Source organism: Mizuhopecten yessoensis, unplaced genomic scaffold (genome assembly GCF_002113885.1).
Source record: "Mizuhopecten yessoensis strain PY_sf001 unplaced genomic scaffold, ASM211388v2 scaffold1741, whole genome shotgun sequence".
NCBI lineage: Eukaryota > Metazoa > Mollusca > Bivalvia > Pectinida > Pectinidae > Mizuhopecten > Mizuhopecten yessoensis.
In genome coordinates, this window is record NW_018404198.1 from 163,425 (window position 1) to 177,214 (window position 13,790).

At 38.1% G+C, this 13,790-nt stretch overlaps 1 protein-coding gene across 9 annotated transcripts in view; it reads right to left on the reverse strand.

Annotated features, from left to right (window-relative positions):
* LOC110467281 (rho guanine nucleotide exchange factor 7-like) overlaps nucleotides 1–13,790 on the reverse strand; it is a 108,012-nt gene that overhangs the window by 88,294 nt on the left and 5,928 nt on the right. For all 9 annotated transcript variants that reach the window (XM_021524372.1, XM_021524355.1, XM_021524347.1 and 6 more), the window contains exon 2: nucleotides 4,254–4,771. In XM_021524372.1, the coding sequence (XP_021380047.1) occupies nucleotides 4,254–4,771 (518 nt within the window). The remainder of the gene's footprint in view (nucleotides 1–4,253; nucleotides 4,772–13,790) is intronic.

The following is a 13,790-nucleotide window of genomic DNA, read 5'->3' on the forward strand; positions in this document are numbered from 1 at the left end:
AGACTCTAACCAAGTTGTCACACAGACCAATGGACTGAAAACACAGACTCTAACCAAGATGTCACACAGACCAATGGACAGAAAATACAGAAAAATGAAGGGAAAAGAAAAACTTCATCAATTCTTTTTCTGCTAAATTGCAAGGGCATAGAAAAGAAATATAGGGTATTGTGTAGGATTGTGTTGGCTACCTTATGTAGAGTAGGCATCATCACAAGAAACATATCTTTATTTTTAGGCCTAATGAGTAATGTGCTGGGATTTGATGTTTCATATCTGACTACCACTTCACACTGTAATAGCGCTAGCCCTCTTCTGAGGCTGAACACCTGGCGTTACAGTTAATTATTTTTTATATTACTGTACCCATTTCTACCCAAACAGGTGCTTCATACACACATATCTAAGTACTGGTGGGAGAACATTAGAGAAGGTTTATCAAACAGATCTCTGTAGATTCATAACAATATTTACAAATTGGAGTCAGTTTCAAGGCTGAGTAACAAATATAACCAATTTCAACTACATAATACCGACATATTGCATCTCATATGTAAATGACGTGTACATATACTTTCCATCTATCAACATCAGAAATTAATTTCTGTTGATTTTTAAGCAAAAAGATAGACATTCACCTAAATATTCTGTATACAAAAAAAGTTCTCCCATCCTCCAACCTCCCTGTAAAACCAACCATCAATTTTAAGTGGCCCGGATACCTGGCAGGCAAACACGGATATGTCCTAGAAACAGGTCGACACAATCACCGACAGAAAATCTGCACTGACCTTTCTCAGCGATTCCTGTCACTCAGTACAGTGAGATAAGGAGACAAAAGGTTGAGCCAGTTATAGGTTCTGTTGTAACGGTTTAAAGAGACTGTTTACTACAGGAAATGTTTAAGTGTTACAGTATAGAGATATTACAGAAAAAGGTAATAATAATTTGAGGTTCTTATATATACCGCTTTATCACAGACTTGTTCATAGATCATCTCAAAGCGGTTCACAAATTATTATCTGTGGTTATAGGGCCTTTGCAACTAGCCAATATCTTTCTCAACTCCCTGGGCAGCATACAGCCGGTACTGCCATTTTGGCGCTCACAGCTAGCATTCAACAATTCTAGCACTGCCCAACCTACTACTCATTTACAGCCGAGTAGACTGGAACAAGTGGAGTAAATTATCTTGCTCAAAGATACAACACAGTGCCGCGACATGACTTGAACCTGCAACCCTTTGGTCACGAGCCCGGCGTCCTACCACAAGACTACTGTGCCTTCCTTCGGTCACGAGCCCGGCATCCTACCACTAGACTACCGTGCCTCCCTTTGGTCATGAGCCCCTCGTCCTACCACTAGACTACCGTGCCTCTCTTCGGTCACAAGCCCCACGTCCTACCACTAGACTACCGTGCCTCCCTTCGGTCATGAGCCCCTCATCCTACCACTAGACTACCCTGCCTCCCTTCGGTCACAAGCCCCGCGTCCTACCACTAGACTATCGTGCCTCCCTTCGGTCATGAGCCCCTCATCCTACCACTAGACTTTTCCCTTCGGTCACAAGCCCCGCGTCCTACCACTAGACTACCCTGCCCCCCTTCGGTCACAAGCCCCGCGTCCTAACACTAGACTATCGTGCCTCCCTTCGGTCATGAGCCCCGCATCCTACCACTAGACTACCGTGCCTCCCCTCGGTCACGAGCCCCGCGTCCTACCACTAGACTTCCGTGCCTCCCTTCGGTCATGAGCCCCGTGTCCTACCACTAGACTACCGTGCCTCCCTTTGGGCACGAGCGCCGCGTCCTACCACTAGACTACCGTGCCTCCCCTCGGTCACGAGCCCCGCGTCCTACCACTAGACTTCCGTGCCTCCCTTTGGTCACGAGCCCCGCGTCCTACCACTAGACTATCGTGCCTCCCTTCGGTCATGAGCCCCGCGTCCTACCACTAGCCTACCGTCCCTCCCTTCGGTCATGAGCCCCGCGTCCTTCCACTAGACTACTGTGCCTCCCTTCGGTCATGAGCCCTGTGTCCTACCACTTCACTACCGTGCCTCCCTTCGGTCATGAGGCCCGCGTCCTACCACTAGACTACTGTGCCTCCCTTCGGTCATGAGCCCTGTGTCCTACCACTTGACTACCGTGCCTCCCTTCGGTCATGAGCCCCGCGTCCTACCACTAGACTTCCGTGCCTCCAGGTAGATAGGTATCTCTTGAATTAAGGTTACTTTAAGATACTTTTCATATGTCACAGAGCTCCCGCACTTGGGCTGATTGAACTATTTCCGTAAAGTCATCTTAATTTCTTGTCTGCTGTTGACACGATTCCTTGTAGATATATGGGTTACATATCTGGGAGTCCACTTTTGGTATATAGTATCTTAGTTTGTTACCAATCGAGCACAGATCGGTAATGTGTAAATATTCTTTTTTTTAAATTATCCAACAAAATCTAACCTTCATGAAGTTGTCCCCGAATGTAACCTACGAAATTGAACCCTTATGAAACTAAATGCTTTTACAGTATAATTGTTTAGATTAGGAACAGACTTTTATAAGACAAATAATAATTACTGAAACGAATCCCATACTCCTGTTGCACAGGTGTTTTTTAGACCATACTCCTGTTGCACAGGTGTTTTTTAGACCGGGTGGGTCAATGATCCAGTTTGTTTATACTGACTCTGTAACTTTGTTACACTCTATACAGTGGGAGATCACCCCCTCCCCACCAATACACCCTCCTCACAGCTAAACCTTACTCCAATGGTATAGAGTATCCTCCCCGGGTTGTGGGTTGTGGGTTGGGGGGGTGGGGTAATATACAAACCAGTAGGGAAACTCATTCCATTAGAGATGGTCCTAAAGGTGGTTTTATTCCCTGGGGGTAGAGGTGGTAAATGAGTGGTGAGGGGGTCTCACTCTATATGATGAAAATGGTATATTTTCAGGGGGAGGGGATCATAAGAAGTAAGAAAATCTGTCTCTAGTGAAGGAAGTGTGGCCCTAGGGGCTAAGCATCATATATACGGAAACCTTCCTCAGCAGAGAAGGAGGTTCAGTCCCTACCTGCAGGGGGAATGGGGTTAGGGTGGTTGGTTAGTTTATAATAAATAAAATTTATGTGCTAGTTTTCCTTTATAATCATTTGGTGAATTCCTTCAAACTGGTAACTTCCCTATATCATACACATCCAAAAACAAACATTGTCAGTATCAATTTCTTCATATTTCCATCCACTTTTGCCCCTGCTAATAAGACAGTGTAATAGCCATACAGTATATATCTGTACTTAGTCTTACCTGTACAGTACTAGTATATACCTGTAAACAATGTTACCTGTACAGTATATACCTGTAAACAATGTTACCTGTACATTATATACCTGTAAACAGTGTTATCTGTACAGTATATACCTGTAAACAGTATTACATGTACAGTATATACTTGTAAACAATGTTACCTGTACAGTATATACCTGTAAACAATGTTACCTGTACATTATATACCTGTAAACAGTGTTATCTGTACAGTATATACCTGTAAACAGTGTTACCTGTACAGTATATACTTGTAAACAATGTTACCTGTACAGTATTTACCTGTAAACAGTGTTACCTGTACAGTATATACCTGTAAACTTTGTTACCTGTTCAGTATATACCTGTAAACAGTGTTATCTTTACAGTATATACCTGTAAACAATGTTTCCTGTACATTATATACCTGTAATCAGTGTTATCTGTACAGTATATACCCGTAAACAGTGTTACCTGTACATTATATACCTGTAATCAGTGTTATCTGTACAGTATATACCCGTAAACAGTGTTACCTGTACAGGATATACCTGTAAATAATGTTACATGTACCTGTACAGTATATACCTGTAAACATTGTTACCTGTTCAGTATATACCTGTAAACAGTGTTACCTGTACAGTATATACCTGTAAACAATGTTACATGTACCTGTACAGTATATACCTGTAAACATTGTTACCTGTAAACATTGTTACCTGTACAGTATATAACTGTAAACAGTGTTACCTGTACAGTATATACCTGTAAACATTGTTACATATACAGTATATACATGTAAACAGTGTTAAAATACCTGTAAGTGTAGGTACAGTGTACCTGTAATCTAATCAATGTTACCTGTGAATAGGAAATATAAGCCAACAAAGTACTGTTACCTGTATAATTCTGTTACACACCTGTAAATATAAACAGTCAAGTGACTTACCTCATCATTGTTGGTGCCTTTAAAATTGTGGAGAGCCTTCACCCGCTTTGGTTGCTGTTGGTTTGGTTCCACCATCTTTATGAACTGTGGTTTCGGTTTGAGTTCGGGTTTTTTGTTGAGTGGAGGTGGAAGTTCTGGTTTTTTGTTGAATGGGGGTGGGGGGTCAGGCTTTTTGTTGAGAGGGGGTGGGAGTTCAGGTTTCTTGGCCTGTGGTATGAGATTGGCTGTGGCGGTGGCTGTCACATGTGTACGTGCGACTTTTATCGCTTCGTACGCATTTTCCTTAACGTCCTGAAACTCCTCGTAAATTGGTTCGTCCTCATGCGGTTCCGGTTTATCGACCTCAATCCTTATGATGGTGTTTCGTGGGGACACAAATGGGGTGGAGTCCTCTGATTCCCCAGTGAGCACCCCCCCTTCTTCTACCTCCCCCTCGGGCTTGTTATCCCCTGGGGTGGGGCAAACCGCCTGCTGTTTGGCCGCTTTCTCCTCCTCCTCCCTCTGCTGTCCCCGCTCCTCTAAAATAGCAATAAAGTCATTGATTTCATTCACAATCACATCAAAATCATCAGACAATTCTGTGCTGGAGGTCTGCTTTTGTTTAGCCTGTTTATCCATCTCTCCGACACAGGGGATGGACCAGGCCAGGATTAACACCAAATCTAACCTAGAGATAAGCCATCAACCTCTATGTAAGAATTTATCCCTGGGAAACCTTGTCATGGTAGAATCAGCAATTCTAGCGCTCAAGCCTGGGTATTGGTAAAGGAGGCTGGTGAGAGGGTATAGTTAAGATTCAAAACTCCCGAAGATTTCACTGCTGACTTATTCCTGATTCACTTTAGACTGGGGCCCACTTTGGGTACACACAATATCGTGCAAAAGAATGCACGTGGAATGCTCAAATAATTATATCCAGCAGTAAAGTGAATCCATCCCTGATTTTCAATTTCCTGTGAAGACAGAAACTAAGAAGTGGATCTGCATGCCAGTGAGGGTACAGTGTAGTACAGTATCGACACTGGGAAGCTGACATAATGCTCAGGGTCTCAACTTGATGTTAGATAAACAAGATGTAAATTGACCCAGAGTCACCTCTCTGGATAGATCAGCCCCACTGATTGGCTACTTCTCATGCTCGTGCTGATCAAGGGGGGGTCACCAGGGGGTAGTGTTATATCTATAGGAGATCAAACCCACTGCCTCCCACTTCTACACACAAACTTCCCCACATACATTTACAGGTATAATACATGCAATTGGAGGAATAGCAGGTAACAGCAGTGACTCAGTACATAGACCTATAGCTCCCTGTCGAGTTTTATACAGTATATATACAGTTTTACTCCTATTGAATCCAGCCAGAATTCTGCAGTGCTGCCAAAAATTAAGAACCTTTGAAAACTTCAAACCCAGACAACCTATCTATAAATAGTGTAGATGCTTGGAACTGATAAGAAAGATGATCTAATGATAATACAGAGCTTCAGAGTGTGTAGCACAACCAGAGTGGAAGTCCACGGACCTAATGGTTTTAGCAGGACAACACGGTCACGCCAGCATTCTTTTACATGGATTATCAATAGTGTTTTGTAGGGTTTTACATGGGATGATCACACTACCGGACAAGATGAGAGGAACTGAATGAAGTACATGTTGATTGGCCAGGATTGGTGGATCAGAGGAAAGGGGAGATAATTAAGCTGCGAGGGGGTATAGTTCTGATAAGATACTTAATTCCCAGCCTATGTTAGATAGAGAGGATTCCTGTGGGGAGATAGATTGGAGGGGAGATATATAGAATTGGTGGAATGTAGGACACCCGACCCTCTGATACTGATGTGGTGTTCCAGGTCTAGGCAAACATCACTCAATTAACAGATGATTATCACCTGAATTAACAGTTAATGATTAAACAGGAATTTCGTCAATTTGATTAACAGATAAACAAAAGCACTAAATAAGTACATTGTTACAAGAATTTTTGTTTTATCCTAAATCAACAGTTCGAATTAACTTGATTTCATCATTATAATCAACAGCTTATTTTAAAGAAATTTCAGCATGAAATTTACAGATTTCTGCCACAATTCCAGTAACAAATCACTGTAAAAGATAGTTATAATTTTAATTCATTAATAATGAGCAGATAATCTTAAAAAACAATCTTTATAAATTATCAAATCATTATCATATGATTATGTTGTTAAGTGTTAGATGATAAAAACAGAATTGAATCATTGATACATTTTTACAAGTTTTAACCAAATTTCACTGGTTCAACTAATATCAACAGAATTTTTTTTAAAGAAATTATACGGAAATTTCGTCAGATTCACTGTTTAGGAACTGCTTGAGCTTCAGTAAAGTAAGGGACTTTGATCAATGAATGAACATACAGATTCATCACTTAATTAGGATAGCTTCATCGTAGTTATAGAAGGACTTCATCACCACTAAGGTAAAGTAAGAGACTTTGATCAATGAATGAACATACAGATTCATCACTTAATTAGGATAGCTTCATCGTAGTTATAGAAGGACTTCATCACCACTAAGGTAAAGTAAGAGACTTTGATCAATGAATGAACATACAGATTCATCACTTAATTAGGATAGCTTCATCTTAGTTATAGAAGGACTTCATCACCACTAAGGTAAAGGAAGAGACTTTGATCAATGAATGAACATACAGATTCATCACTTAATTAGGATAGCTTCATCATAGTTATAGAAGGAGTTCATCACCACTGAGGTAAAGTAAGAGACTTTGATCAATGAATGAACATACAGATTCATCACTTAATTAGGATAGCTTCATCATAGTTATAGAAGGACTTCATCATCACTGAGGTCATGTCATCAATTATTGTAAGTTATGATTATTGAATAACTAGGGTTTGTAGTGACCGACTAGGGTTTGTAGTGACCGACTAGGGGTTGTAGTGACCGACTAGGGTTTGTAGTGACCAACTAGGGGTTGTAGTGACCGACTAGGGTTTGTAGTGACCAACTAGGGGTTGTAGTGACCGACTAGGGTTTGTAGTGACCGACTAGGGTTTGTAGTGACTGACTAGGGTTTGTAGTGACTGACTAGGGTTTGTAGTGACCGACTAGGGTTTGTAGTGACCGAGACCGACTAGGGTTTGTAGTGACCGACTAGGGTTTGTAGTGACCGACTAGGGTTTGTAGTGACCAACTAGGGTTTGTAGTGACCGACTAGGGTTTGTATTTTTGACCAATAAGGTTTAGTAGTGACCACTTGAATTTTTATAGTGACCAAAAAAGGTTTTCTCCTCAACTAAGATTTGTTAAGGACATACCTGTACTCATGATCATGTGATCCTTCATTTTATTTTGAACCAATGTACCTTATCAAACTCAGCTGATTTTTGCACTTCCACAAACCTGCTTTAAGCTATGGTATCCCATTAGGTTTGATATTATTTCAGTAAGTCAAGAGAAATGAGGTAATAAAAACAAGATTGGAAGTGAGTCATCAGGCCAAACAAAGGTACGCTTGTGTTTCAAGTATGTAAAAGTTTCGTGATGAAAAGCTGAAGTGTCTACAGGTGATGGTAGGCAATGCTATACATGTTAAAGGGACAGATAACCTGTCTACAGGTGATGGTAGGCACTGCTATACATGTTAAAGGGACAGATAGCCTGTCTACTGGTGATGGTAGGCAATTGTATACATGTTAAAGGGACAGATAACCTGTCTACAGGTGATGGCAGGCAATGGTATACATGTTAAAGGGACAGATAGCCTGTCTACAGGTGATGGTAGGCAATGGTATACATGTTAAAGGGACAGATAGCCTAACTTTATAAAGTTTTCATTTAAACTTGGAATCAACATGTAAATGTACAGGTACATGTATGGTAGTGTTATCAGAAACACAGAAATCTGTCTTTCTGATTTTCCTACATTTCCTAAACTTTAGTGCTTACTCTATTTTTTTCTTCTCTTATGTTAATTAACAAAGCCCTATTATAGTCTGAGAAAATCATCATATTATCTTTTTTTAAATATACTATATTTTTTATCGATCAACAGCAACTTATCCTCATTTTTTGAGATGCAAGAGGCAACACAACAATGATTTAGTTCAGCCTTATTTGTAAAATGTCCATCAAAACATGGAGAGAACAGTAAAGGAAACTAGCAATGATGTTAATTTATTCTGCACTCCGATATATTCTTATATAAACGTACATCTGTTAAAGAAAAGGAAGCTCCAATATTTAAATAATTCCATATATATTAAACTGGAAAACATATTTCTTGCAAAAAAGGCTTAAGATCAGTTTAAATTCAACAACAGATGTACAAAGAACGCTACACTACATGTAGGTAAATCACAAATGAATGCTAATTGATACAAAAATATGAACGAAGATATGTTTTTTCTGTAACTCAGGTGAAATAGCTAAGGCTTTTCCTGTGGTGTTGAAAATCCTTTCATTTCCATTCAATTATATGCAATTGCATAGTTCAAACTTTACGAACTAGTTAACCTATCACTTAAAATTCAAACAAACCTGAGTCGTGTTGATCACTCCACAATGTCATAAAAATTGGTGATACATGTACAAAGAGTCCCACAACATGCGACCATTATTTATCTTGCTTAATTAGCAGCCAATATAATACATCATCATGTAGCATGTACTTATAAGTTAATTAAACTAATTTTAAAAGATAAATTTTTAAGGCTAGTTTTCTATTGAAATTATTAAAATCAACTCATTTATATTGGATAAAATTATAAGTTGTACAATAATAGTTACTCATAGTGAAATATTGTTCTAAGATCTCTTCATACTGTTATATATCTGGAACGATTAACTACTGTTACTAAATAGAAATTAAACAGCTGCAACCAGATTTGAAATTTAATCTAGAGTGTAAACTATTGAAGAAAAATGTTAATAAGATCATGAAACATTATCTTTTAGATTAAATGTTTCTAATTTTAAGAAAACTTTTTCAGTACAACACTTAATGGTATATGAATACATTATGTACACATTAATAAGGTTCAACAAAGAATGGAAAATTATAAGAGCCACTATGGTCAAAGGGAGGTAAGTATTTAAACAACATGTTAAATGAACTTTTGTGTAGAAGAAAAACACTGGGTTTTTTTCAAAATAAAAAGTAAGCAAATACATAAAGAAAAAAAAAATGAAGTCAGTTCTGATTATTTTATGAAGGAATATGAGGATCAGACAGAAAAGAGATAAAATTCATTACAAATATGGCGGCGGGAACTGACGTTTCTACGACGCCAAGGAAAACGTACCCATTGGGTAATAACTGCATAGGCAACACCGCCATATAGTCTTTCTTCTCTAATAAAGCTTTGAATATCTTTTTCTGTTCGGGTTTCAGACAATCAATCTCAAATAACTTCAGAACTTTCGCATCATTCTCATCAATGTCCGCCATATTTGTTACAACTCCGAGCGCCCTTTTGAAAGAGGGTCTCTGATTGGTCAAAATTTAATGAGTATTTATAAATATAAAGGTCACCTGAACGTGACCCTGACCGCGGCACACTCAGATGTTCAGGCGTAGTACGAAGTTAACGAAGCCATGTAACATATGATTTTAATCAGATTGATGATATGTAGGTTGAATACAGCACATGGATATTTTTCATCAGAAAAGTCTGTAGTGCCTAAAATCAGACAGAGGCTGTTCCAAATGTTAGAGCTCCCTAAAATCTTTGAGCCAATAACAAATGACATCTTAAAATTTCTCTAATGAGACCTGATCCTCTACAGGTGAATTTGTCATCATATAACCTTATAATTAGCTATTGATTTGTCGGGTACGGGTGTATAAAATCCAAATCCTGTAATTATCAGACCGGTAGGCACTCATCCAGCAGATAAATAAGTATAATGTTATATATATGTGTTTCCTGTAACATGTTGGAAAAATTTAGGGTAGGTAGCTATAGGAAGGTAACACATTTTGTTTTAACAAATAATTGTATATGGTTTATATAGGAGAATGTTCTTGGCATTAACAGTGCTTATTAGAAAATTGTCTTAAAAAGTTTAGGATAGGCACACAAAATAAGGGTAGGTAGGGTTACCGGAAACACCAAATATTTTTTGTTTGGCCTTAATTAATCTACACAACATCTACTGTACCAGTAGGCTCACTAATAAAGAACTAAAGACACATCCATGCTGTCAATACAAACATGTTTAACAGTCACCTTCAAAATCCAAACAAGTGAAACTATACACATTATAATACAGACCAAACGAAAAATCAGTTTCATAATAGTGAGCATGTGGAACAGCCTTCCACTGTTTGGATATTTGAGCTATACATGTACTTAGATACAAACTTGTGTACTTGTCATAATAGACACTTTTTCGTGTAAGTATAGGTTCCAGATAAAGGGATAGGGATTGCTTGGTAAGGGATGGGGTGTTTATTAGGTTGAAAACACTAGTAAATCTCTAATGGTATAATAACATCAACTCTAGATGTTTCAGCAGCAAGAGGTTTGGGTGACAAAAAGAATAAGTTTTAGTGGTTGATGACAGAGATACACTGAATTATGGTTTTTATGCGAATTTTTTTATTATACATGTAATTTATAAGAGGCATTTCAATCTTTAGGAAAAATCAATCACAACAAAAATTAATGTGACACATGGCACAAAGTATCAGGATGTGTTAAAAATAAAAGACAAGAGCTTTTTATGCATTTAGGATCAAATAAATGCCAAATTGTATCCAATTAGATAAAATCACATTAATTTTTCTCCCCTGTTAATAGCACTTAAACAAGTGTCGAATAAACATATTTTTAAATGTTCAGAAGATCCCAAACACCTATAGGGGGGGGGGGTACACATGACCCAGATGCCTAAACGTCAGCACCACAAACAAAATAATCACATAATTGATATGGATGTCTGTAATGGCTCTGCATCTGTTGTCAATAAATGCTACTGACAAACAGGAAATACTTGCATTGTCTTAGTTAAGGAGAGGGGTGTGGCACAAAACAAGGCATACCCATTATGTTTTCATTGCATTGATGAGTTGAAAAATTGTTACATAAATGTTGTTAAGAACAGTTCAAAACGAACGGGTAACTATGAACCGAAATGACAGACTTTTTTGTCGTTTTAAATAAACATTTAGGACTATACTAAGCTTTGGTGAAAGCGAAAGTGTACATCCTGTTTGGTTTTCATACTACAAAACCGACAATAATCCGATAGTAGAGACATATATATACACTTCATCATGTCTGGGAGTACCATTTAAAGACATGTTATCGTGTCACAAGGACAATAAGGCATGGGACACTGTCAACGACACCGAAAACCACACGTTTTGAAACGACAAAGTCACGCTGACTGTACTGGAGTGGTGATGTTATCGTTTTCCGTGGGTTTCAATTGAGTACATTCGACACATCGTAAGCTTACCCGAGTGTCTTGTGTATAGGTGAAGTGATGATGTGTGTCCTGGTCGTCAGGGATCCTGGAATGTGTAATATATCGCACGCATGCAGCCACAGTGCATGTGTTATTGTTTTTGCAAGTACAGTGGCTGAAAAATGGCGGAAGCAGAATGAAAATGACGTCATACACGGGAGACAACTCTTGTGGGTCTACCGCAGTCTCCAATACACAGGACATAAAGCGTATAAATGCGGAGGTCTACTTCGAACTATTTTTTATTACCATTGACCAAATTTGTAATAATTTTAAAATACACTCATTATGCTGTGTCTTCTAAAACATTGTAATACTTTTCGGTAAAGTAAAACAAATATCAGATTTTAATAGGCTCATTTAAAGAACAGGAGCTGGACACACTAGCACGGAATTAAAGTCCGTGCTAATAGTAATATGATCGTGTATATAGAAATCTACTAAATAATAAATAGTTTATGCGCAGCGTGCGCGTAAAAGGAAGTGCAGACTGGCTTTTATAAACTTAGAAAACATGTTGTGTGAATGAAAAGCCACGAGAAATAAATGTATAGGAATAGCAGTAGGTTATATTGTAATTTAATTGTTAAAAATGTAGAAAAATAACAATATGTTGATTAAGCACCCCACGAGATACACAGATAATTGAGTATGAAGTAACCTATAAAATATGTTTGTGTCGTGGACCGGGCCGTTCCAATCAGGGATGTGTAGTGGACATCCCTGTTCCAATGAAACTGATTTATTTAAAGCTTTAATTTGATAATCGTTACATATAATGTAACACGATACATGCATAGTTTTCATCCATAAAACGTTTCCGATTAATTAAAAATATCTTAATTGGGGACATATTTCATAGATGAAGACTTCCATCCTCTGTTGTTTTGGGTTTTGTGCAAATGTTCCTAATTTTGAGGATCTTAGTAGTTCACTTAATTAACTGAACCCATGTGTATTCTTAAATGGTGGAGATAATGAAGTTCACGGCAAAGATAATAAGAGCCGGAAGGCTACTTTTGGGGAAGTAGATTACGCCTATAGCGGTAGGCTTACACTCTGTCTATTATACTATACTAGACGTCCTTCATATTCACGTGTCTAAGTGTTGGCTTTGGCCAGATCGCAAGTCATTAATTTTCAAATGTCAGAACTTCATCAACAGGACACATCATTCAGTATAAACAAAAATAAGTATTTATTTCCGTTTCCTACAATCTTAGAATTGAACTATCAACCCAGAATCAAATCCCTTATGCGCTTCCTACTGCTCTAGGAAAGACCAGATGACATATTTTTTTCGTAGTTTACCATTTCATTTTAGTTTAATTTAAACTGTCTTTTATTCAAGTTTTTCAATTTATATATATACAATATAAAGATACATGTTCAATCCGCCGGAAGAAGCCCAAGAAGGCAGAAAGGCCTAGCGGACGATCTGAAAAAAACATGTTTTTATTCAATGTAAAGATATATGGACAAAGAAGTAATAACGACAGGGCAGACAAAGAAATTTGTCCTATTTTCAGAGCGATCTGCTCCTTTCAAGACAGAAACATGAACATGTATCACAACATATAACAGAGATAATCAGTCACCATGAAACAGTAATACAACAAAAAATAGATAAACAAACAAACAATAGTTACTGAATTCAAATATGCGGTTGTAGTTGCATATCCCCACGGTTAGCTTGTAACCGAAGGCTAATTAATGCAAAAAAGAATCATCTTGGATACGTACGTGAGGTCAAGTGAATTAATACAAAAAATCTGAAAAAAATCTAGTGAGAAAAATCTATGTTGTGGATGTTAGTGTAAACATGTTAGTGTAAACACAGCGCGAAAAAAAAGCGAGATAATCTGTATACAGAAGTCTCTGTTTCTGATAAAGGGGCGGATCGCCCTGGAAATTTAACAAATTTCTTTTTCTTCTATTTGCACTTGCACTTCTGTACTTTATTCGTATACTATCTCATATAACTGTGTATATAGTTGCATTGTTTGCGATGTGTGGGTCGATATTACATATATAAACTGTAATTTGTTTGGGTCGATA